Source organism: Leptonychotes weddellii, chromosome 1 (assembly GCF_054177405.1).
Source record: "Leptonychotes weddellii isolate Sample4059 chromosome 1, ASM5417740v2, whole genome shotgun sequence".
Taxonomy (NCBI): domain Eukaryota; kingdom Metazoa; phylum Chordata; class Mammalia; order Carnivora; family Phocidae; genus Leptonychotes; species Leptonychotes weddellii.
In genome coordinates, this window is record NC_138369.1 from 119,778,992 (window position 1) to 119,804,767 (window position 25,776).

The 25,776-nt window shown below is 38.6% G+C and overlaps 1 protein-coding gene across 2 annotated transcripts; it reads left to right on the forward strand.

Moving 5' to 3' along the window:
- Positions 1-705: 705 nt before the first annotated feature.
- On the forward strand, positions 706-25,149 carry SENP2 (SUMO specific peptidase 2). 2 transcript variants are annotated; one of them, XM_081830993.1, is made up of 14 exons: positions 706-985; positions 3,209-3,264; positions 7,963-8,096; positions 8,523-8,589; positions 10,411-10,501; positions 14,419-14,587; positions 16,316-16,419; positions 17,733-17,827; positions 18,257-18,308; positions 19,127-19,193; positions 20,801-20,977; positions 22,166-22,297; positions 23,964-24,167; positions 24,790-25,149. In XM_081830993.1, the coding sequence occupies exons 1-14, from the start codon at positions 885-887 to the stop codon at positions 24,871-24,873; spliced, it is 1,533 nt and encodes a 510-aa protein (XP_081687119.1). In that variant the 5' UTR covers positions 706-884; the 3' UTR covers positions 24,874-25,149. The 2 variants fall into 2 exon arrangements, with proteins under 2 accessions (XP_081687119.1, XP_081687129.1); XM_081831003.1 differs by lacking the exon at positions 3,209-3,264 and having other exon boundaries at positions 707-985.
- The last annotated feature ends 627 nt before the right edge of the window (positions 25,150-25,776 follow it).

Below are 25,776 nucleotides of genomic sequence, written 5' to 3' on the forward strand. Positions count from 1 at the left end.
GCCCTTCCCTATCCCTCCCCAAGGGGTGGTTTTCCTTTCTCTGGCTCCCACTGCATTTTGCACATAATTATCTTGTAATTTGTAATCATGTCTCTCCCAGTAGACTCACATCAAGGGCCAGGGACTGGCACTGGTTCTCAGATCCTGGTTCCAATCCAGCTACACCACTAGTTAGCTTTGTGACTTTAGGCAAATTACTTAATCGCTCTATGTTTGATTTCCTTATTTATTTAGAATGGGCACAAGACTCCTCCCCATCGCCTGGGGGTGCTGGGAGAAATGCAGGTGACAATGTGTGTAAAGTACTGGACAGAAGGTATATGCAAACTAAAGGGCAGTTAGTAGGGTAAACATTTGTTAACTGATGTGAACTACCTTTATTTTGTGCCCTCAACAAACATTTACTGAGCAACTACTGTATTTCAGGCCTCCGGAGCGCTCCCTCCCTCCGGGGTGGAGAAGCCTCACGTGTGGCCTGAGGGCCTTGTCCCGCGGGCCGTCTCGCGACTGGCTCCGCCGCAGGGAAAACCCCGCCCACATCCCTTCCGATCTCGTCAGCGATTGGACTGGAACCGTCCCGTACTCATTCCGGTTGCTAGGTTCGGGAGGAGAAGGTGGGGGCGAAGCTGCGCGTGCGCAGATTGAGGACGAAGATGCTTTCCGGTCGGGCGGGAGGAGGTGACGTCAGGAGTGGTGGTGCGGTTGGGCGGGGGGGGCCTCCTATAACCCTCAGGACGTTTTATCTGTGGGCCCTCCGATAGCGTCACAAGTCGGCGACTGAGCCTTGGCGGTGGTGGCCGAGGCGGCGAAGGCGGCAGCGGCGGCGACAGCTCTGGGGTTTGCGTCTCGGGGTGTGTCGGCCGCCGCTGCTGCTTGGGCCTGGTATGTACAAATGGCTGGTTAGGATTCTCGGCACCATTTTCCGTTTCTGTGACCGGCCGGTGCCCCCTACCCGGGCCCTCCTGAAGAGGCGGCGCTCGAACAGGTGAGAGGAGGGGGGGCCGAGCGCCAGCCTGGCTGTACCTCCTCCCCCACCCGGGGCTCGGCGGGGAGACCGCTGATCCAGCCAGGCAGGCCCTGCTCGGCCGAAACAGCTGGCCGGGCCAAGGCGGTGGAGGTGCGAGTCGCGGGTGTCCTGGTGACGTAATCGCTCCCTCCACGCTGTGCGGATGCGCTCCTGATGATGGAACGAGCTAGTTGTCTTTGGAGTGGCCCGCGATGGTTAGGATCTTTCATGTTCTTGTCAGAGCCCAAGCTGGTTGCTGTCAGATGGGGCTGTATCGTATCTTGCTACTCTTAGGTTGAAAACTAAAAATTGAAGGAATACTGTCTGTGTTGTGGTTCACTGTTAACGAAGCACACTCCCAAGTGTCATCTGTAGGCAGTAAGTGCAGCTAAGGGAAGTGAGATTCATAGCTTGCCCAAAGCCGTTTTGACTGCAAGAATTGTTCTCTTAGCACCAAGAAACAGCAGCTGTTTTGTTCTGAAACAGCTGTCAAACTGTGTGTGTGTGTGTGTTTTGCGGGGGAGGAGGGGTGGTACTGTGCTTTAGAGTTAGCGTATGAGGGGGAAAAATTAGGGGTCTGATTCCTTTAAAAAGATCACTAGTTTGTACTCTAAAATTCAGGTAAAATTTTGGGAAACCTAAAAGTTGGTTTGTCTCATTTCATACCACCTTGCTTGAGAATTAATCTAGAGAATAAAATACCATACCAATTCTATATACCCCATCATCAACTTTTAGTGATCAAGTGTTAATTTCATTTTTTTAAAATTAAGCCTCAAGATTGTTGAAGAGTGGTTTCTTGGAGCTTGAGAGAACAAGATGATTTAATACATGAGTCTGAGAATGCAGGCCATTGATGATGTTGGCTGTTGGCTAAATTCCATCATGTGTTCTAGAGAGCCCAAGGTTTCAACCTATTCTTTTCTACCTTTTTGTGAAGTTGATGTGAGGATCATTTGAGAACATGTTGTAAAGTGCCTAAAATGATGCTTAATATATATAAGAATAGTATTTGTTTATTCTACCCCAAGGGCCTTGTGCCGAGGCTGGTGCATGGTAGACACTTGGTGCATACTTATTGAAGGAGAGAATGTTAATTCCCCCTCCCCATCCTTTCTTTTCGCTGTGAATCCCTGCTTTCAAATAGATGGAACAATGATTTGGAGATGAAAACCCTGTTCTTCACCACATATCCTTAATCTAAACCAGTTCTTGACAATGTAAGCCATTTTTCAGTCAAAATGAAGCCAGGAGATCTTACTGGGACTTTAAAGTTATGAACTGAATGGTATTCTCCTGGGATTTATTCTGTTCATTATTTTTGGTAAAACTGATCAATCATAATTATCATTAAAAAGATGACTAACAGTAAATCATAAGCCTTTAACGTTCTTGAGGTATAGGTCCAAAAACTTTCCCAAATTCCCCAGTTTTTTATTACCACTGTAATTTAGTTTCCATGATAGAAGTGCAGTTAAATAGAACAACTTTTCTGGCTAAGAATTATATTTTAAGGCTTCTTATATTGTCTACTTCTAGTGAAGTAGAAGATGGCTTTCCTTGCAGGGGCGGGGGAGATGTCATCTTTCAAAACGAAATTATTTGTTTTAAAATCATTTCTGGAGAGGGGTGCCTGGGTGGCTCAGTCGTTAAGCATCTGCCTTTGGCTCAGGTCATGATCCCAGGGTCCTGGGATCGAATCCTGCATCAGGCTCCTGGCTCAGCGGGAAGCCTGCTTCTCCCTCTCCCACTCCCCCTGCTTGTGTTCCCTCTCTAGCTGTCTCTCTCTCTCTCTCTGTCAAATAAATAAATAAAATCTTAAAAAAAAATAAAAATAATAAAATCATTTCTGGAGAGAAAAAGGAAATACTAGTGCTAGGCTCTTACCTATGTTCATTTACTAGCCAAGTAATTTCTGGCCAGTTTCAAGTTTGTACTTTAGCCAGAGTACAGATTATCATTTGATAGGGAGTTTTGAGTCCCTTTGAAATAGTTTAAGCAATAGTGTTAAGACCTCAAATGGTAAAGGTCTACTATAGAGGAGTGTTTTCTTTGCAAGCATCAGTTGAATCTCATTTTTTTGACAAAGTGGATGAAGAGGATGTGTTGTATGCATACTAGGTTTACTTACAGAAATGGATGTGTGTATATGTAAATATATATATATATATTTTTTTTCTCTCTCTCTCTTTCTCTTTTCAGCACTTTGTTTTCTACAGTGGACGCTGATGAAATACCAGCTAAAAGACCAAGATTAGGTATTGAATATGATAATTTTTTAAATTACATTTTTTTAAATAGGAAAAGTATATGTATGGAACAAAATTCAAAAGGTAAAAAGTATGTGCAGTGAAAAGTAAGTCTCTTTCCTGTCCCTTTTCTACTCAGTTATCTTTTCTGAGGTAACCACTGTTAACCGGGACTTGAATATCTTTCCAGATAAATAAGGCTGTATGTTGAATATGTATTTTAAAATTTTCAATCTTCTATAAAGAAAAGGTGTTTTTTATTTTTGAGGAGAAAACATGGTAAAAAACTACTTCAAACTAAGTCATCTAGTTCACATAGCTGAGTGAATGAATCTAATGTGTTGCCCCAAATTGTTTATTTCTCTGTATCCAGAGGGCTAGACATAGCTTGATAGAAGAGAACAAAACTAGATTAAAGGAAAAAGGCACAGTGGAGTGCTATAATAGTATTTCCTTTCTCTCAAAAATGAATGTGCATTTCGATCTACCTCCAGATGTGGTAGTTAAGAGTAGACATGCCTGTTAAGATTTCATTTAAATTCGAAGAGTATTTATTGAGCATGTCTTACTGCTAAGCAATGTGTTAGGTTCTAAAGGAACAAGAAAAAATGAGTAAGACAGGGTCTCTGTTTTTAGGGACCTTAATTGTGTAGGTATATGATTGTATCATTGAGGGTATAAGGCAAGCATATAAATAATTACTAATGTCAGTAGGGATGTGATAAATGAAATAAGAAAGATAGTTACAAAATACTGTCCAATTTTCAGCTGATTAAAAGTCTCAGTAAATATTTGATGAAAGAGTGAGTATGTGAGATGGATCTTAAAGGATGGGTGGGATATCAACAGAGCAATAGGAAGGGAAAGCATTCTAGGCAGAGGGAACAGTTATGGGAGAGTTGTGCAATTCAGGAAACTGAATAGAACTCAGGGGAAAAGTTGGCTAGAGAGAGGTGTATCAAATTAAGAGGACTTTGAATGCCAGATTTATACTAAATTCATTAGGACAGTATTTCCCAAAGCACAGGATAGATATCAGTTCAGGAAATGATTTTAGGGGATACAACATTTCATAGCATTAAGTAGTATGTGAATTATGTAGAAAAAAGTTATATCCTTTTCATTTGTTTTTAATTTTCTGATTATTTCAAGCAGAAAATCTTGATTTAATGCTAGTATGTTTTTAATACTTATCTACTACATGTGACTCCGCTTTTTTTTTTTAAGATTTTATTTATTTATTTGACAGAGAGAGAGAGATCACAAATAGGCAAATAGGCAGGCAGAGGGAGAGGGAGAAGCAGGCTCCCTGCTGAGCACAGAGCCCGATGTGGGGCTGGATCCCAGTATGCTGGGATCATGCCCTGAGCTGAAGGCAGACGCTTAACCGACTGAGTCACCCAGGCGCCCCGACTCTCCCTTCTTTTTTTTTTTTTTTTTTAAAGATTTTATTTATTTATTTGAGACAGAGAGAATGAGAGAGACAGAGAGCACATGAGAGGGGGGAGGGTCAGAGGGAGAAGCGGGCTCCCTGCCGAGCAGGGAGCCCGATGCAGGACTCGATCCAGGGACTCCAGGATCATGACCTGAGCCGAAAGCAGTCGCTTAACCAACTGAGCCACCCAGGCGCCCTCTCCCTTCTTTTAACAGGCCCAGCTAGAACTTACATTGTTACGTTTCATTTCTTTATAAGGCAAATAATGTTTCTTTACATTTATAGTGATATAAAGTTACCTTTCTTTTTTTTTTTTTTAAAGATTTTATTTATTCATTTATTTGAGAGAGAGAGAGAGAGAGAGAGAGAGCACATGAGAGGGGGGAGGGTCAGAGGGAGAAGCAGACTCCCCACCGAGCAGGGAGCCCGATGTGGGACTCGATCCCGGGACTCCAGGATCATGACCTGAGCCGAAGGCAGTCGCTTAACCAACTGAGCCACCCAGGTGCCCCAAAGTTACCTTTCAAATACATTTATTTAGCAAAAATATGAATCAATTTTAAACAAAAATGTAAATAAATAACAGTGCCTTTGACCTTTGACAGTGGTTACATCTGAAACTCATGTAGCATTGTGTGTCAACTATCCTTCAATCAGAACAAAAGAAAACCAAAAAGAACTTTGAGGGTGGTATTACAGAAGTTTCCTGAAATAATTATGGTAAACATCTATTTCATGGACTTTCTTCCATGTTAAAGACCCCTCCCTCCATGATTTCCATGAAATATGTATTATAATTTTCTGAATGGCTGCTATAGAAAGGAACCTAAGCCAAGGGGGAAGCAGCAGGTAGCAGGTGTAATACTTATTGGCAGAGTTTGTAAAGGTCTACAGGAATGCATCCGATAGGCCTCTCCGTGATGATGCCTACTGAGCACTTGAAATGGGGTCAGTGTGACTGAGGACCTGAATTTAATTTTAATTAAATATAAACTTAGGTGACTACATGTGGCCACCGGCAACTATGTTGGACAATACGACTCTCTTGTTTGCTTTTGAGAGGAAAAAACAAAAGGAGGGTAAAAGGAAAAAGAAGACCTTAGAATCACAGACACATGATCTTAGAGATGAAAGGAATTTTAAGAGATCTAACTTAGTCTATTGTGAGGAAAGTAAGGTGGTCTTTTCCCCATTTTACAGATGAAACAGGCCCCCCCACTCCCCCTTAGCCCCTCCTCTTCTTCCTCCTCCTTCTTTTTTGAGTTATTGAGATCTTTTTGGCATAATCTCGAGGAATACTCAGATTTTTACAAATTCGTAGGAAAATAAGTATTCCAATACTTTTTAGCATCCACTATTTAACTCTGTTAGTTATTAGGAATACCCCGTGCCCCCTGGGGTCTGGATTACAGGCTCTGGATTAAGCAACAATCTCTAAAGCTTATATTCTTCCACTTAAGAAAGTACAGCAGAATATAAATGATATCCCTCAACATTACTAGAGGGATAACCAGGAATTCTCTAAGTCTTAAAATGAGAAACAAGTAATTTGCAAACTTTGATACTTTTACCTATTCTCTAGATACAAATTACTTCAAATTGCATTCTGCTTTACTTAGCTATCACATCCTCCCTGTTGTTTAAGTTATTCCCCTATTTTTCTATTTCTGTTTTATATCTTATATGTTCTGGAGTGCTTGTTGTTTTAAAGCCACCATTTCAATTTCAGGCTTTTTTTCTCTAAAGCACAATGTGAGTAAAATGATGGTCTCTTTCTCTCAAACTAGTGCTTTAAAATACCCTTAATTGGGAAATAGAAAGGAAATTGTAGAGAACCAGTCAGTAGTGTAGGAAATGAGAAAGGAGTACTGTCATAAAAGGAGGAAGTGTGGCAAGCACTGAAATCTACCCCTCCCTCTTATTTATTTACTTACTTATTTTGTAATCTTTATTTTTGGTGGCAGGGAGGGGTGCATCAGATCTAACACATCTCAGTAGAGGGATAGCCTTATTTCATCATAGATGTATAAGAGCTGCATGTTTTGCTTTGTTTTGTTTTGTTTTAAAGATTTTATTTATTTATTTGAGAGAGAGAGAGTGAGAGAGAGCAAGCACATGAGAGGGGGGAGGGTCAGAGGGAGAAGCAGACTCCCTGCAGAGCAGGGAGCCCGATGTGGGACTCGATCCAGGGACTCCGGGATCATGATCTGAGCCGAAGGCAGTCGCTCAACCAACTGAGCCACCCAGGCGCCCAAGAGCTGCATGTTTTATGCTTTGCTAATTCTACCCTTGAGTAGCCAGTGTATAATAGGCACTTAGTAAATAGTTATTTAGGAGCATATTGGTACCTGCCCAGGAAGTAAGGACAAACCGGTGAGTAAATTATAGTGCTTCCTGTAAGATTCTGCCATACTTAGTGTCTACATGCTGCAGGTTAAGTTATGCCCCTGTCTCTCTGGTTTATTTATTTTATATATTCTGAAGAACTCATTGCTTAAAAGTTGTCATTTCAGGGCATTTATTTATGAATCAGTATGTGATTTGCTGAAGTGATGATTTCATGTTTTTGTAGCATCCCAGAAGAGATACCTTGTTAAAAAACAAAAATCACAGGGTGCCTGGTGGGGCATGCGACTCTTGAACTTGGGGTCCTGAGTTCACACCCCACACTGGGCCTAGAGCTTACTTAAAAATACCAACCAACCAACCAACCAAACAAACAAAAACAGGAGCACCTGGCTAGCTTTGTTGGTAGAGCATGTGACTCTTTTTCTTTCTTTTTTTCTTTTTTTTGAGAGAGAGAGAGAAAGTGTGCTTGAGGGGGCGGGGTGGGAGGGGCAGAGGGAGAGAGAGAATCTTAAGCAGGCTCCACAACCAGCATGGAGCTCAATGTGGGGCTTGATCTCACAACCATGAGATTATGACCTGAGCTGAAGTCAGGAGTTGGACGCTTAACTGACTGAGCCACCCAGGTGTCCTGCATGTGACTCTTGATCTCAGGGTTGTAAGTTCAAGCCCCACGTTGGGCATGGAGCCTACCTAAAACAAAACAAAACAAAACAACCCCAAAACCCAGAATCACAGTACTGGAATTCTAGTTATTCAGATAGGAGGAAAGTTACTTTTATGGATACCTACTTATCTCAGTGATTGAAAATAGGACTTCTAATAGAGATTGAGAGAGGCCTTTTCTAAAATATAATCTTATTTTTTTGCTAGAAGTTTATTATTCTCTACTTATATGTATATGTAATCTATATTATATTGTCTAGATTATTTCATTCACCAAGTCAAAACCAGTCTCTACAATGCTGCCAGCTTATTTGGATTCCCATTCCAGCTGACCACAAAACCCATGGTAACTTCTGCTTGTAATGGAACACGGAATGTGGCCCCTTCAGGAGAGGTCAGTGGGGATAGGGTTCCATTGGGGCTACTGATCTTTGTACTTATTCATTAAAGTTAAATTTTAGAAATATTCTTTTTAGGAATTGAGTGGAATGACTTCTTTCCAGAAATGTTGATGTCTTTATTAGCCTTGATATAAAGGCCAAGAAGTTAAAGATTAAGAAATTACACATTAAAAAAATATTTATAAAGAGTCCAATTACTAGTACATCTGCTTTTCTTGTTTAAGTATATGTAAAGAACCTGAAATAGTTATTTTATATATAATTTTGTGAATCTTCACCAATTAAACTTTTGGTCTTACTGATGATGTCTCTTCTGAGAGCTAGTGAAATAATGACCAATAGAGTGACTTTTTTATATTAAAAACTTATTTAAATTCTAAAATTGAGATACTACAGAGGTGATTCTATTTGATTTTAAGGTATTTTCGAACTCTTCATCTTGTGAACTGACAGGTTCTGGATCCTGGAACAACATGCTGAAACTGGGTGAGGTGGTCAAAAATCTTTCTGCTTTCCTGTACCTCTTTCTGCCTCTTTTTTCTGAGTTTTGAGAATATGAAAGGAAAACAAATACTGAGTTGGGTTGGGATGAGAACACAGACATATTCTCTCTACCTTCTAAAAATTATTAAGTAGTTTTCTTTTAGAATTGTCATTGAATTTATTTTTTGTGTTTTCTGTTTGTATTATCAGTGTCCTTAATGTGACTTAGTTCAGAGTTCATTCATTAAGAAAACAAATAACATTTCCTGAGAGCTTACTCTGTGTCAGGCATGTGTTATCAAGGATAACAAAAGGACAACAAATAAATAAAACCTTTCATAACAAAATACAAAACAAATAATAAAATAATAAAACCCTGTCTTTAAGGGACATCATCTGATTGGGGAGCAACTTTAGGTTTCCAGTTCTCATAGTTTTATGCATTAGAAACCTCCATGTCATTCTTGGAGCCCAAAATTGAATTGTAATTATTGTACATAACTGTATAAAATTCTGTCATGGGGAAAACTAGGAAGAATCCAGACTCCTGAAAATGACTGTGATCTCTGTCACATAGGCCTATAAAGTTTGAAAGAAAGGGATAAAAGCTTTTAGAAAAGTTGTGGGTTCTGAAGTCAAAAGTGGAAGAAACTAAGGAAATGATAAAAGAAACTAAGGAAATAAATGAAATTAAGGAAATGATAAATGATAAAGTGATAAGGAAATGATACTACCTTACAGTAGTAAGTTTCCTTCTCAAGCTTTTTAAGTAAAGTCTCTCCGGTGGCAGAGAAGAGCAAAGGGGAGTAAATGCATATCCCTGAGTCTGAGAATCTAATTCCAGAGGACCTGGAACAAAGATGATATTTTTTTGGAGTCTTTCATTTCATTTTAAAAGTTAGTATAAATTAGATTTTATAATCTATTCATACTGTTTGAATATGTAAATGTTAAAAACTATTTATCATTAAAATGGACACATGGAAGGGATGGTACTGTCTTGTGCCTGAGGTATCAGCACTATATTTCTGTGTGTTTGTGTAGCCTTGTCAGAGAAGCACAGGTATTCCTGGGGCAGGTTTCTTGTATAAAGGAGTCTACAGTCTCTTATCTGAAACCCTTGAAGATGTGCTGGGGAATTTAGAATTTTTCATATCTTAGATATATTGTCTTTTTTGAATATTGTTTTAAAAATCCCATTAGAATTGAACATTGGTTCAAATCAGGTTTTGCAAACAAAGGAATTCAGGTCAGTTTAAGTTTTGCTGCTACAGACTTGTGAAAAAACTTTCAGTTTTAGATCTCTTTACATTTTGGAGTCTTCAGGGGCTCCACAGTTGTGCTGTAGCTTCAGCAGTAAATGTGGCTGATGAAAGTTTGGTTACCCTTTTTCGAAGTATAGTAACCATCTCATAAGTGTTGGAAGCTTCCAGTGAAATAGTAACATATAGTAGGTTTTCATTTAAAAAAACCTTCTGTTTTCTTGGGAAAAAGAAATGATTCGAACAACTCAATTGGATTAGATTACATGGAGTTTGTATCATTGAGTTCTTCATGCTTCTTGATGGTTCCAGCAAGTGGAACTAGAAAAGCTTACCTGTGAACTTTTATTGTCTCTCTGAGATCAAAGACAAATTAAGCACTATTGCTTTTTCTTCAGCTTTTACAGTTTGTTCTGGATCTCTGTATAGTAATAGCATTTGAAAGAATAAGATATTTAGTTCTACAGCGTAGACTGTTCACAGATTTTCTAATGCAGACTGTTCACAGGTTTGGGGTTTTTTTTGTTTTTTTTTACAATTACAAATGCATTTTTTAAAATAGGTAATAAATCTCCTAATGGAATAAGTGACTATCCAAAGATCAGAGTGACAGTAACCCGAGATCAGCCCCGCAGAGTCCTGCCTTCCTTTGGGTAAGTGTTAAATTCTGCCTTTTTGTAAATGGAAGCTTAGCACTTAGGTGTTCACTCTTGCTAGCATTCCCACTTTTGTTCTATTATGTAAGCTTGTTAAGTAAGTACTCTGAGGTTAGTAACTTGCCAGATGTCATACAGCTATTGAGAGATTTGAAGTCAGGTATGTGTTACTTTCTCTGTACTATAGCTTATGCTTATAGCATCTGATTTTGAAAACCTTTTAAAAAGGATTTGCTCACTTCTAAACTTAATTTTTTTTAAAGGATTTTATTTATTTATTTGAGAGAGAGAGCAAGCACAAGCAGTGGGGAGGGGCAGAAGGGGAGGGCGAGGGAGAGTATCTCCAGCAACTCCATGGTGAGCGTGGAGCCCCACACAGGGCTCAGTCCCATGACCCTGAGATTACAGCTGGAGCCGAAACCGTGAGTTGGACACTTAACCGACTGAGCCACTCAAGTGCCCCTAAACTTCATTTTTTAATTTTTTTATGTTAATTCCAGTACAGTTAACATACAGTATTATATTAGTTTCAGGTGTATAATCTAGTGATTCAACAATTCTACACATTACTGAGTGCTCATCATGATAAGTGTACTCTTTAATCACCATCACCTATTTTACCCATCCCCCTACCCACCTTCCCTAAAGTTTATTTTTTCCCTAAACTTTATTTTTGAAGTATAATATGCATATGGAAAATGCAGAAACCATGATGAATTTTCATATACTGAACACACATCAGTTTTGTGAAATGTTCTTCTTTTAGTAGTAATTTTCTTCTTCTTTCTGTGTTCTCACATTCTAGAATTTCTATTTCTTGGATATTTTTCTAATTTTTCTCTATATTGATCTGATTGATCTAATTTTTGTATATATTCTCTTCTTTTGTTGTTCTCCTTTCCCCTAAAAACGAAATCTTTTGCTGATTTTTTTTTTTTTAATTTTTTTTTTAAGATTTTATTTATTTATTTGACAGAGGGAGAGACAGTGAGAGGGAACACAAGCAGGGGGAGTGGGAGAGGGAGAAGCAGGCTTCCCACTGAGCAGGGAGCCCGATGTGGGGCTCGATCCCAGGACCCTAGGATCACGACCTGAGCCAAAGGCAGACGCTTAACGACTGAGCCACCCAGGCGCCCCAGATTTTTTTTTTTTTTTTTTTTTGATGTCATAGTTTTCAAGTAGGAAGAGTCCTGCCACTCCCTCCTCCTATGGTTTTTTATTGCTCTAAGAATCTTATTCTTATTAAAAGAGGCAAAAAAAGGGGCTGCCTGGCTGGCTCAGTTGGTGGAGCATGCGACTCTTGATCTCAGGGTTGTGGGTTTGAGCCCCCTGTTGGTCACAGAGATTACTTAAAAAAAAAAAAAAAAAAGAGGCAAAGACGTATGCACTACCTTTTCTTATTTCTCTAAAGCTGTTAATTATTTTAAAATTTCTTCTTCTCCCTACTTTGTTTCCTCTGAACTCCTTTCCCCACTTTGGTTTATTTTGGTCTTTTCTTTCATATTAGAGTCTTTTTTTTTTTTTTAATTGAGCTATAACATATTAATTTCAGGTCTACAACATAATGATTTGATATTTGTATATATTATTGAAATGATCACTATAATAAGTTTAATGTCCATCACCATACAGAGTTACAAATTTTTTTCTTGTGATGAGAACTATTAAGATCTAGTCTCTTAGTAACTTTCAAATATACAATATGATATTAACTGTAGTTACCATGCTGTGCATTACATCCCATGACCTACTTATTTGATAACTGGAGGTTTGTACCTATGAGTTTAGGTTTGTTTGCTTTTTAAAGATTCCACATGTAAGTGAATCATATTTGTCTTTCTCTGACTTATTTCACTTAACATCATACCCTCAGGGTCCATCTGTGTTGTTCCAAATGGCAAGATTTCCTTCTTTTTTATGGTTGAATAACATTTCAGTGTATATTTTCTCTATCCACTCATCCATTGATGGACACTTAGCTTGCTTGCATGTCTTGGCTGTTGTAAATAATGCTTAGGTGAACATGGGGATGCAGATTATCTTTTCATATTAGAGTCTTTGTTCAGATATCTGGCAATCTTTGGCTCCCCATTCCTGTTTAAGAAAGACATTAACAGAAAAGCAGCCCCTTTGGAGTTGGATAAATAGCTGATTGTAGGGCTAAGAGAGAAAGTATGAACAAGTATCATTTTTTTATTTCTCGTTTAATTCCATCACAGTCAGAGAATATACTGTAGCATAATTTCAGTTCTTTAAAATGTGTTAACATCTGTTTTATGTCCTAGAATATGGTCTGTGTGGGTGATGTTCAATGTGCACTTGAAAAGAATATGTATTCTACTATTGTTAGGTGGAATGTTCTATAATTATCACACAGGTCAAGTTGGCTGATAATGTTTTACAGGTCTTACTGATTTTCTATTTTTTTGCTGATTGATAAATGAGGAGTGTTGATGTTTTCTCCCATAATTAAGGATTTGTCTACTTCTCCATCTAATTATGTTAGTATTTGTCTTCATGTATTTTAAAACTCTGCAGATGAGTACACTTGACCCAGATTCACCAGTTGTAACCATTTTGCCACATTTGCTTCTTCACGCTCTGTCATATATACCTATTTTTTTCTGAAGCATTTGAGAGTAAGTCTTAGACTCATGCCCCTTTAATCATAAGTGCATGAGTATGTTTATTTTTTAAGAGTGAGGATTTTCACTTATATAATCACAGATAAACAAAATCAGAAGATTTAACATCAATACAATACTATTATGTAATCTCATTTAAAATTTTCCATTATAGAGATGATTTTTTCTGGTCCAGGATTCAGTGCAGGATCATGTGTTACATTTAATTTTCATGTCTTTTTGATCTCCTTTAATCTGGAACAATTCCTTAGCCTTTCTTTGTCTTTGATGGCATGGATATTTTTTATTTATTTATTTATTTTTAAAAGATTTTATTTATTTATTTGAGAGAGAGAATGAGATAGAGAGAGAGCATGAGAGGGGGGAGGGTCAGAAGGAGAAGCAGACTCCCTGCTGAGCAGGGAGCCCGATGCGGGACTTGATCCCGGGACTCCAGGATCATGACCTGAGCCGAAGGCAGTCGCTTAAGCAACTGAGCCAACTAGGCGCCCCGGCATGGATATTTTTTAAAGAGTAGAAGGCATTTCTTTTGTAGAATGTTCCCTAATTTTGTCTGATGTTTACTCATTACTTGTTCAAGATTATGCAGGTTTGTTTTGTTTGGTTTTTTTTTTGTAAAAATACTACATCAGTGGTTTATCTTTTTTAAAACATCACATCAAGAGGGGTAGGATACCAGTTTGACACATTGTTGGTAACTGCAGGAGAGGCAGGCTCTGTCACCACAACCAAGGACTAGGTGGGGGCTTCATGGCTTCCATTTCTTTAGCATTTATTAATTTAACGTTCAGTAGATATTTACTGAGTACCTTTTGGTGTAGATCCTGTACTAGGATACAATAGTGAAAGGATGTAATCTCTGTTTTCATGGAATTTAAAGTTTAGTGTGAGATGTAGACATTAAATAAATAATGACACCAATAATTAATTCCAGTGGTGCCAGGTGACTAAAGGAAAAGTGTAGTACCAGAGGAGGGTATGTGTCACAGGAGGGCTAAATCCAGAGTTGTGGTTGGACAGTTGGGCACGAGGAAGAAGGCAGAGGCTTTCGTGTGGCAGTTCTGGTGACCGCAAATAGACATTCCATAGTGGAATGCCCTCTGCTCTAGAGATGGGTAATAACTTTCGTGAATGGTAGTTGTCTGATTTGACAAGAGCAGGCTTAACCTAGGACAGACAGCTTCATCTCAGGATGGTCTGGGAGCTTAAATTCTAGCAATTTAAGGAGTTTGGTGGTAACTTTTTCTTTTCTTTTTTTCTATCTCTCAGTTTTACTTTGAACTCAGAGGGGTGTAACAGAAGACCAGGTGGCCGTCGTCATAGCAAAGGCCCTTCAGAGAGTTCCTTAACCTGGAAGCCTCAGGAACAGGTTGTAACAGAGATGATTTCTGAAGAGGGTGGCAAGGGTCTGAGGCGTCCCCACTGTACCGTGGAGGAGGTAAGCCCTTTTAGCCTCTGATCACTTTTAAAAAATAGTTTATGAATTTTTAGGGGAATAAATAATGTGTGTACTGGAGTACAGAATTCAAAAGGGATGGAAAGGTGTACCGTGACTGTAAATTTCCTAGTCTCTCTTCCAGTACCTGACCCCACGACCCTGTCTGATGGTTAGCAAGTAACCACTGATACTTGAACGTACCCTTCTGGAGATATTGTATACATACATAATTTAGTCAATTTTCAGATTTTTTTTTCCACTATAGGGCAGAAAAAGGAATCATGCTAGGAAGAGAGGAGATTCTATTCCTTTTGGGTGTTTGAATTCTTCTACTAACTTGTTTCTTTTATAAGGCATAGTTGTGACTACGTAAGAGAAGTAAACAGTGAACGTGTCCTCTTTTTCCTTTGTCAGGGCACTTAGCATGATGTCTTCATCAGCAGTCTTCTTTTTACTTCCCTCTTGAGATCTTTGCTTATTCCAGGAGAATTTAGAATTATTCCTGTACTTGACATTTCCCAGGACCATCACCTATTGCAATTTGCTAGATGGTTTTCTGAGCCATTTAGTTTTGTTAGTCAAAGAATCATCTGTTTGAGGTTCAGGTGCTATGCTAGTTGTCAGCAATTCAAAAATTGAATAAAATGAGGCCCTGTCCCCTAGGAGCTTGTAATCAACAGAGGCAAGCAGAGAGAGGAACGGACTGAAGTAGGCTTCAGTACCTCTTAAATGAGAAATCAGAGATGGGACTGAGCAAAAATATTTATATACACAGGATATATTCTAAAATAGTAGAAGGTAATATTAGCAAATACGTATTCATTGGTTAAGGGTAATATAAGTTAGAAGAGCCTGAGTCTCAGATTTCAGTCTTGGATAAATACGTGTCACTGACCAAGATACCCTATGTGTTTAGGGGGAAGATGATGACTTCAGTTTTGGACATTGTTTAAAGTGCCTGTGAAACACGCAAGAAGACCTGTCCCGTAGAATCTTGGATATAGGTGATGAGAGTTATGAGAAGAAGGCAGGGTTAGAGACACATTTCTGAATCTTCTATATATTGGTGTTTGATAAATCAAGGGAGTTGGAGAGAGTACTCAGGGAGAGAATGTAGTGTGAGAAAAGAGATAATGGGCAGACCATCGGCATTTGAGGGCAGGCAGAAGAAATAGTTGGCAGTGGAGACTGAGAAGATAAGAAGAAATCAGGAGTGTATTGTCTAGAAGGCAAAGGGAGGTCAGCAGGGTGAGGTGTTGGAGAGAGAGGTCAAGTAACGTAAAGGCTGAGAAAGTGTCTGCTGGATCTGGCCGCGGAAGTCATTGGTGATTTTGATGTGACCAGATCCATTTTGGAAACTGAATGTTCTGAATATGCAGGTGGATTATTTCTGTTGAGTTTTTTGTGGTTGACAAAAACTGCTGTCAAAAACCCAGATGCCATCAGAGTCTAGCAGGTAATGTAAATGAGTGGAGCAGGCTGGAATGAGTGGCCCATCTAAGGAGAATAGCCCTACACAGCTCCAGATCATTGGTTCAGTTTTTTGAAAGAGGTCAGATTTTTAGATTTTTCTTTTCAAATTTATAAAGTTGGTAATTCAAAGAAATTTAAAAAGTGTTGGCAAATAAAACACATCTGTGGGCTGCATTTGACCTCTTAGTCTCCATTTATGATTTAATGATAGCTTTAACATGTTAACACTTAAGTGACATCCTTTCTTTTATTTAGGGTGTTCAAAAAGAGGAAAGAGAGAAATACCGAAGGTTATTGGAGCGACTTAAAGAAAGTGGTCATGGAAACTCTGTTCCTCCTGTAACTCCAACTTATCACAGGTAAAACTGAGCTAACAAAATCAGTGCTTTGCCACACATCTTTTTACTTAATTTTGGAGAGGAGATTGGCGAGAAAGGCTTTGTTGAAAAAAGAGGTTTGCGTTGAGAGAACTCTCCTTATAATTTGCCTGCATGTTGTATCTAGTAATGAGATATATGGAGCCACGGTGGTTTTACAAAATAGATTTTTCGTTTAGCTTTAGAATCTTTTGTTCACATGAACTCTCGAAACTCTGATATAGAAAAGTAGAATTACAGGTTGAAATCAGGTTCTTAGGGAGTAGAGAGTTATTTCAACCTTTCCAGCACCACATTTCCCTTAGTCTCTTGTCTTTTTCTGTCTCTTCCCCCCTCTTCCTTTCCTGCCCGGTTCTCCCTTCCTCCCACCGTAGCCTCTCTCTCTGATACACACACAGTCCCTGTGGCATGTCAGTGAATGCATTTGTGTATGATTGGAAGTCCTCCATTTTAGAGACAAGATTAAAGTCACCCCAGGTTATAGAAAGTTTTCCTTATAAGACTTCTTGTTAAATACTCTAATGCTTTGGGCAAGTAGATGACAGTGGCAGAAGGAGCTGATATTCACCTGTAAAAAAAAGGGACAAAACTATATGAGTATAGGATTGAGGCACGCAGGATAATTCTAACAAGTGGTGTGAGAATACACAGCAGGGGTGGGGGGAATCCTGGAAATTATGTAACGGCAAGTTGAAGGTGAAAAAGTCACAAGGCTTTCTAGCTTGTTGAATGTACAGATAGCAGAAGATTAGTTGTCTAGGAATTTTAACTTTTGTTGTGAGCTTTTTAAAAAATTTTCTTTCTCTGCGTTTACTCAGGCAGAATGTTAATATTTTCTCTGTTTTGACTAGCCACTGTTGGAAGCAGCAGTATGCTTCAAACTTTGCTCTTGTCGTGTCAGGAAAATCCTCAAACTATTTTGCTGTTTACATTCCTGCTTTTATTGTATTGTTTTAGGATCCATTTCATTATGTCATTTAAAATTTTTCATTTCATAACTTGAGTTTTGTCACACTGAGCTTTTTTGGTTGAGGTGGTGCTGGGGATTGAGAACATCCAATTTTACCAACATTGAAACTGGAGGTTAGGTAACTTGGCTGAAATACTAGCATCAGGATTATACTCCTTGTATCCCAGTCCCAGATGGTGCTGTGTTGCATTCTCTCATAATTTCATGTTACAGGGTAATCAGTAACCCCTGTTTTGAGAAGAGAAGCTTGTCAGATGGAAATAGTGAATATTTATGGTAGACTTTCCTTTTGTATCTGACCTTCTTCACTTTTTGTGTTCCTAAGCTCTCAAAGAAGTCAGATGGACACATTAAAGACCAAAGGCTGGGGCGAAGAGCAAAGTCACGGAGTCAAAACAACTCAGTTTGTTCCAAAACAATGTGAGTCCCCAGATTTAGCCCTATCTCCATATATTGACCTTAGTTCATGTGCACATAAAATTGAGAAATGACATCCTAGTGAAAGATGGTATACCAAAGTTTAAAACATTGTCAGACCCCAGGGCTTTGACTTGGGCTTATCCAGTACAAGTAGTTTAGTTAAAAGGCTATTTCAAGATGAAGTAGATTCAAAAGATACCTCTTGATTATTATTCCTAGCTTCTACTTAGCAAATATTTTGTGAGCCTAAAATTAGTTTCTTAATATTTATTTTATTAATTTCTTTATATTTCTCCACTAGCTGTTCACTAAATGGCATTAAATGATAAGTGAATGTCTTGATACTTTGGAAACTGTGTAAGTTGAAATTCTAGCTAGATGATTGATTAATAAAGGAAACATTCAATCTTTTCTTTATCATCTTCACAGACAGAGTTGTTGAAACAAGGGGACCTTTATGCTCAGTGAGAAGTGAGAAGAGGTACATGGTTCAGTTCATTCTAAGTTTTCTTTTGATATATTATTTTCTTTATAAGTTATATTGATGAATAACTATGTCTAAAGAATTGTGAACTCTCCCCAGCTCTGGTAGCTGGTCAGCATATATGGGTACATGGGTGGCTGTTGTGTCGGATGCCCACCGTAGCTCGGAGGGTGCCCTTCTCTCCTGGGCATTAGGGGTTCGGAGATGCAGGTGCCACTTAGATAGGTGTGTGGTTGTGGTGGGCATCTTTAGGAATTAGCACCTTTCAGTGAAGGCAGTTCTTTGTGCCTTTAGGATTTTGGATGATAGTTCCTTTATAGCAGAGTTTGGGGTAAGCTCTGGCCCATTGTCCAAATCTGGTCCACCTGCCTGTTCTTTTTAAGTAAAGTTTTATTGGAACACATTCATGCTAATACATTTACATCCTGTCTGGCTGTTTTTAAGCTATGATGGAAGTTGAGAAGATGTGACAAAAACTATAAGACTTGGGGAACCTGGCTGACTCAGTCTATAGAGCATGTGACTCTTGATCTTGGGTTCCTCAGAGTCATGAGTTTGAGCCCCATGTTAGACATAGAGGTTACTTAAAAAGAAAAAACAACAACAACAAAAACCAAAACCTGTAAGACTTGCAAAGCTCAAAATATTTACTATCGGATCCTTTTTCAGAAAAACTTTGCTGACCCTTGGTTTAGAGGAGTATATAAACTCAAGTTGGTTTTTGTTGACAAATTATTAAGTCTTATTTCTAAAACTAGTCTCACATGTACAAGTTAAAATTATCCAGTCTATACTCTCCCAATATTTTTCCTCAGGTGTTGTTCAAAGGGGAAAATTTCTGATACAGAGAGGACAGTTGGAATCAGACTTGAAAATGAAGGTGTAAGTGGAAACCCTAGTTAAATTTTATGTTGTTTTACTCTTTCACCTGACCTGTGTTAAAATTTTGGTGCTCATGAAAAGTAAGAAAGATGAACAATATTACTTTGATTTCTAATTTCATTGTTTTCTTTGAAAAAAGCAGCAGGCATTGAAGATACACAACTTTTGGCTTCCTTCTGAATTCCCGGATGTTCACCTCTGTATGGTAGCTACCTTTTTTGTAAGAGAGACCAACTTGCCTCCATCCCAGCCCTATATCTGTAGTGCCTGGCTTCTTTTGGAGAATCTTAAAAAACCGTACGGTCTCTAGGAAAGATATGTTCAGGACCTTCTTTTTAGAGTCAGGATCTCAGATTTATTTGAAAATACTACCAATCTTATGCTTAATTGGATTTTACATTTTTCGGTGTACTGGAATGCAAAGTGTTCCGGTGATCTCCATAGCAATACCAACATTTTAAATAATAGCAGCAGAGTGTTTTGCTAAACACTCTGTATCCAAAAGAAATACATTTCTAAATTAAAGGCAAACTTGATGTTTTAGATTATTTCACATTTTAGATACATAGAAATACCAAAGTTTAGGGCGCTGCTTTATGTGAAGTATCAGCTCGATCAGGTTTTTCTTCTCCCATTAAACCTCTTTGTAAGGAAGAGTGTAGGTCTCCGAACATCCCTGTTCCCAGTCATTTGGAGCGAAACCTTCTGTATTGAGTTATTGTTTATCGCCTGTGGAACACCGGCTGAAAAAGGCGGGGGAGCTATGCCTGAGAGAGGACAGAGAGGGAGCATATTTGGAACCTGGGTAAAGACTACCTGGTGCTTCCATCTGTGCCGAACCTGAAGGCTATGCTGTCTGGGGCCGTGGGGAAGGGCCAGCAGCTGCTGGTTTCCTGGGACCGGCATCCCTGGCAGTGAGTTAGAGTGAAGAGTACCGGCTCAGCACGTTGAGACTAGTGTGGTTCTCATCGAAAGCTCTCTTTCTAACTCCGTTTCTTCATTTTCAAAGTTGGCCTACTAGATGCCTTAAATTCACTATTAAAGGTTATGTAGGTCACAATAAGGAAGGATATTGTCAGGAGTTTCTGGAATGCTGGCAGAGTTCTATTTGCTGACCCGAATGGTGCTTACATAGGTGTTAATTTTACAAAAATCAAGTGGTATGTAAATGTTTGTACACTTTTCTGTAGTAAATAATTCCTTTAAAAAAATGAAATGGAGCAAGTTTACTTATTATAAGGATAGTAATACTTTATTCTGAGTGATGGGATTATGGGTCATAGGTTTTGTTTTTTTTAAGCACTCCAACATGTCTTGTAGCCATCTTATTTTTCATTGGCCTAAGAGAACTGAAAAATGCTTTTCTTGCTGCCTACAGGGAAAGTGGTGAGTGTTCTGTTTCATGGTTTGTAATTGAGGCGCCCTGTGAGCCTTAGGTCTTGAGCATTTTTTTGTTCCTCTTGCAGGGACAGGCAGACAAAATCTCCTTCACTTACTTGGGAGATTTGCCTATTCTCTCAGGATAATGGCACTGTTTCATGTGTTATATATGTTTATATGTGTAAATATCAAACATGTCAATAGAATATAGAAACTTTTTTGATCAGAGGAGGGGACACCAGCTGGAACCTGACCTATCCGAAGAGGTGTCAGCCCGACTCCGCCTGGGCAGTGGGAGCAATGGCTTACTCAGGAGGAAAATGTCAATACTTGAGACGAAAGAAAAACATTGCTCAGGCAAAGAGAGGGATAAAAGGATGGATGATCTTCTTGAACTTACAGAGGTATTATTTCTTGTGTTGATCAGAATAAGAGGCATGTTTTTAAATAACTTCAGTTATCAAGACTTGAACACATGTTTTATTTTGAGGAGTTTCTCCAGGCTAGGGATGAGTGTATGAGAGAAATCAGGTCCAAGGGATGTCCAGTCACTGGCTACATTGATCATTAGTGATCTGTGAGGGTGGCCTAAGGGATCAGATTAATGTTCAGCAAATGTGAGTAGACATATTTGTCACATATCTTGGAATGTAATGGGCTCTTTGCAGATTTTTCTTCAAATATTTTGGGTTACATAGTATGGGTTTGGCATTAGGAATGAGCTCATTGCATTTTTAAAAAGTGATTATTATTTACTAAAATGTCCCTTTTATTGATTATTACATTTGAAAATAGTAAAAACTTATTTGAAAAACCAAGGAAATGAAGGTAGTAAAATTCTCATTTTAAAGGTGAGCCTGTATCTTGGCTCCTTTTCCAGTGTTGTTTTAGTAGGTGGTAGTTAGTCCTATGCAGTGAGAACCTGTTGAGCACTTATTATATATTGGACACACAAATGGAGAGATCCATAAAACGGCACAATTGTATGCAGTGGAGAAAGCCGGATTTAAAATATTTGAATGAAACTAATTTCTTTTGGGTGTATAGATTCATCTCAGTAGCTTAAATACGCATTTGTCTGCATAATTCTTCAGAATAATGAAGCCATCTGTTCAGTGAGGACTCATTTGGTAGACCACTGCCGTGTTTTCCAGTTTCTCCCTGTTTGCTTATTCCCTTCATGTCCAAACTGTATAGTAACATCTCTTAGGGCGCCTAATTTTATTACTTTGATGATTTTAAATAAAAGTTTAGTAGGTAAATAAGGAAAGTGTGAAAATACTTTAAGAGTACTGTGAAAGGAGCAAAGGCTAGGAAGTTAGACACCCCTGGGTTCCCTGCTAGCAAGGATCTGGTACCATGTTTGGCTCAGAGTGCTCAATAAATGGTAGTGGGATAATTGAAACTATACTTTAAATGGAAATACTATTAGCAGATTATTGTTTCCAGAAGCTGGTAATTAAACTAACGTTTTCATAACCATTAGTAAAACTGCTTTGTATTATAGAGATGAAAAGCTTGTTTTAGCCTCAGACTCTTGAAATCTGATTGTGGTTCTATTTAAAATACATCCTCTGGACTTTCTAATTCAGGACATGGAAAGGGAAATCAGTAATGCCCTAGGTCATGGCCCACAGGATGAGGTCCTAAGTAGCGCTTTCAAGTTGCGAATCACTCGAGGTGATATCCAGACCTTGAAGAACTACCACTGGCTCAATGATGAAGTAAGTTGTTCTTTTCTCCCCTGTTCTGTTATTATGCTTAACCATTTACCATCTATAACCAAAGTGATTTCTACCTAATTATTAGGGGTTGGGAAAGCAGCTTTTGGTTTCATTTAAAACAGAAACATCTCACGGGGCGCCTGGGTGGCTCAGTCGTTAAGTGTCTGCCTTCGGCTCAGGTCATAATCCCAGGGTCCTGGGATCGAGCCCCGCATCGGGCTCCCTGCTCAGTGGGGAGCCTGCTTCTCCCTCTCCCACTCCCCCTGCTTGTGTTCCCTCTCTCGCTATCTCTCTCTCTGTCAAATAAATAAAATCTTAAAAAAAAAACAAAACAGAAACATCTCAAAACTTAAAACAGTGGTCAATTCTGATTCTTTGCTGCCTTTAATTAGCCATGTTTCCCTCTTCTGCATCGGTGCTTTGTTTCATCCACCACTTCATTTACTAGTAGTCTTCAGTGACTTTTTTTTTTTTTTACAAATTTATTTGTTTTTAAGTAAGCTCTGTGCCCAATGTGGGGTTTGAACTCACGACCCTGAGATCAAGAGTCGCATGCTCTACTGACTCAGCCAGCCAGGCACCTCTTCAGTGACATTTTTATTTATTTATTTATTTTTAAAGATTTTATTTATTTATTTGACAGAGAGCACAAGCAGGAGGAGTGGCAGGCAGAGGGAGAGGGAGAAGCAGGCTCCCCGCCAAGCAAGGAGCCTGACGCAGGGCTCAATCCCAGAACCCTGGGATCACGACCTGAGCCGAAGGCAGACGCCCAACTGGCTGAGCCCCTCAGGCACCCCTCAGTGACATTTTTATAAACCTTGGGTGTAGCTGATGAATAGAAGGAAGCAGCAAGCGATACTTATTTTAGAGGAATTCTTCTAAGAGCCATTTTATTTTTTCAGTAATAAAGGGATAGATTGATCACTGTACACACATGTATATATAAAATGTGTCTTTTTCTTTATTTGAGTGATAACTGTAAAAATTTGCCGAATTGTCATCTTGTATCCTTACATATTTAGCTAAAACTAACTCTTAGTTCTTGTACATGTTCTAGCTGGTCCTTTCCCTAACTCCCCAAAGTCCCTGCATTTTCCCCCTTTGCCTTCCTTCCCATCCCCCCCAGACTAATGACATAGAAACACATTCTTATAAAACTAGTATTTTTGTTTTACATTATAAATGCTATATATTTATTATAGAAAATTTGGAAAGTACAGGAAAAGTAAAATAAAAATATTCAAAAGTGCCACCACTCAAAAATAAACAAAATATTAATGTTTGGGTATATTTTCTTCCAGTTAATATTTTTTTATATATAGTAAAATTTATGAACAGTAAAATTCAATTCTAGTTAATATTTCTGCATATTTTTTTCATGTGATGTAGTTGCATACACCTTTTCATTATTGCAGACTTTCTCCTTAAGTTCCTTGGCTCTTTTACTCACATACTTCAAAAGTACAATTTCACTCCTTAATGCCTCCCATTTTGCACTCATTATCTTTTATTTTCCTTATTATGCTGTAAACAATCCTTTCATCCCCATCTCTAGTATATTCCTTTCCTGGAGCTTCTTACCTTCTAATTCATCCTAACTTAGGTAGAAATTTAGTTTTGGTAATGTACTTGCCACGTTCTGATGTTTACTCCCTTGGTATTATAGGTCATTAATTTTTACATGAATCTTCTGGTGGAAAGAAACAAAAAACAAGGGTATCCAGCACTTCACGCATTCAGTACTTTTTTCTATCCCAAATTAAAGTCTGGTGGTTACCAAGCAGTGAAAAGATGGACCAAAGGGGTCAATCTCTTTGAACAGGAACTTATTCTGGTGCCTATTCATCGGAAGGTACATTGGAGCTTGGTGGTGAGTTGAGAGGGTTAATTGTTGGAGTCTGTATAATGGATGTTTTCTTGACTAATGAAGGCTACCCTTTTCTGCCCAGTTAAAAATCCAGTAGTACATATAAAGGCATACTCTGTAGAGTCTCTTCTCGGTTCTTGAGTTGAACAACTTAGAAAGCTAGATGGCAATTAATTGAATTTAAATTAAAAAAAAATAGAAAAAACCCCAAAAGATTAAATTACACACACACACACCCACACAGCTAGATGGCATACAGGAAGACAGGAAAGAGTTTTAGTACACATATGAGTTCTTTATCTGATTTCTTTAGTTTTGTTTACAAGATGGTACAGATTTATTATAGAAAAGTAAAGGTATAAAGAAAATAAAGAACAAAAATCTCATCACTTTGAGAGGACCACTAATGTTTTGGTGAGTAAGTTTCTAGGTTTTCTCTGGGACTAGAGGTATATACTTTTATAGAAATGAAGCTCATATCATCTGTGATAATTTATAAAAAATGTGTCTTAGAAATCCATTTATGTTGGTACTTGTATTAACTTTTTAAAAGATGCTTTTCCTTTTAGAAATAAAATTCTATTGTGGTTAAGATGTTTCTGGATATTGTATTTTTCCATTGTAGGTGATAGACCTAAGAAAAAGGTGTCTTAAATATCTGGATTCTATGGGACAAAAGGGCCACAGGATCTGTGAGATTCTCCTGTAAGTAAAGGCTGAAAAACTTTACTGTTGTGTCATTATGCCCTTGTTAGCTGATCTATCTTGTATTTAATCCAGGGAGGCTCTGGTGGATGGTAGTTTAATGTTTAGTGAAGGCTGTTCTCCCAGTTGTTCAGGAATTGACTTGAATTCATCTTCTTATCAAAAAAACCCCCTAATATCTGATCTTAACTGAGAACTCTTATTTAGTAGCATCAGTGGAAACAAGTTTGTCATGCACTGTAATATAAAATATGTCTTACTAGAATCCTGTGATTTGAATTGTTTCTTTTTTTTTTTTTTTTAAGATTTTATTTATTTATTTGACAGAGAGAGAGACAGCGAGAGAGGGAACACAAGGATGGGCAGTGGGAGAGAGAGAAGCAGGCTTCCCACCAAGCAGGGAGCCCGATGTGGGGCTTGATCCCAGGACCTTGGGATCATGACCTGAGCCAAAGGCAGACGCTTAACCGACTGAGCCACCCAGGCGCCCCTGAATTAGGTTTCTTTAGGATTGATACATTATTCTGAATGTTCTGAGGAACTCTTAACTAGGGTCTTATTCCTCGAATTCTTAAACCCACTCATGTCTCTGCTTTCCATCATAGTTGGGTTCATTTCAGAACCAAGAGGTAACTTTTAAGTTAAAGCGTATGGTTTGTAGGCAACCATTTCAAATAGTAATTGCTAGAAACCTGCCTTTAAAGCATAGCCACTTAGTAAGCTGTGTAAAGTGGTGACATGAATTTCACAGTGAGGAAGCAGTTCAGTAAGAGCAGTCTGTTTTGAACCCCTTCTGCTCACTGGAAGCAAATGGGGGTTCTCGTTTTTAATTTTAGTAAGGATACTTGAATAAGTTTATAAGGATACTTTAGTAAGGAACCTCTTAAATGAATGACAAAATTTGTTA

Coding starts and splice junctions, on each gene's coding strand:
- SENP2 (XM_081830993.1), top strand. CDS start 885: ATGTACAAATGGCTGGTTAGGATTCTCGGCACCATTTTCCGTTTCTGT. Junction 16,420..17,732: donor GTAACTCCAACTTATCACAG/GTAAAACTGAGC, acceptor TGTGTTCCTAAG/CTCTCAAAGAAGTCAGATGG. Junction 22,298..23,963: donor ACCACTGGCTCAATGATGAA/GTAAGTTGTTCT, acceptor TTGGTATTATAG/GTCATTAATTTTTACATGAA.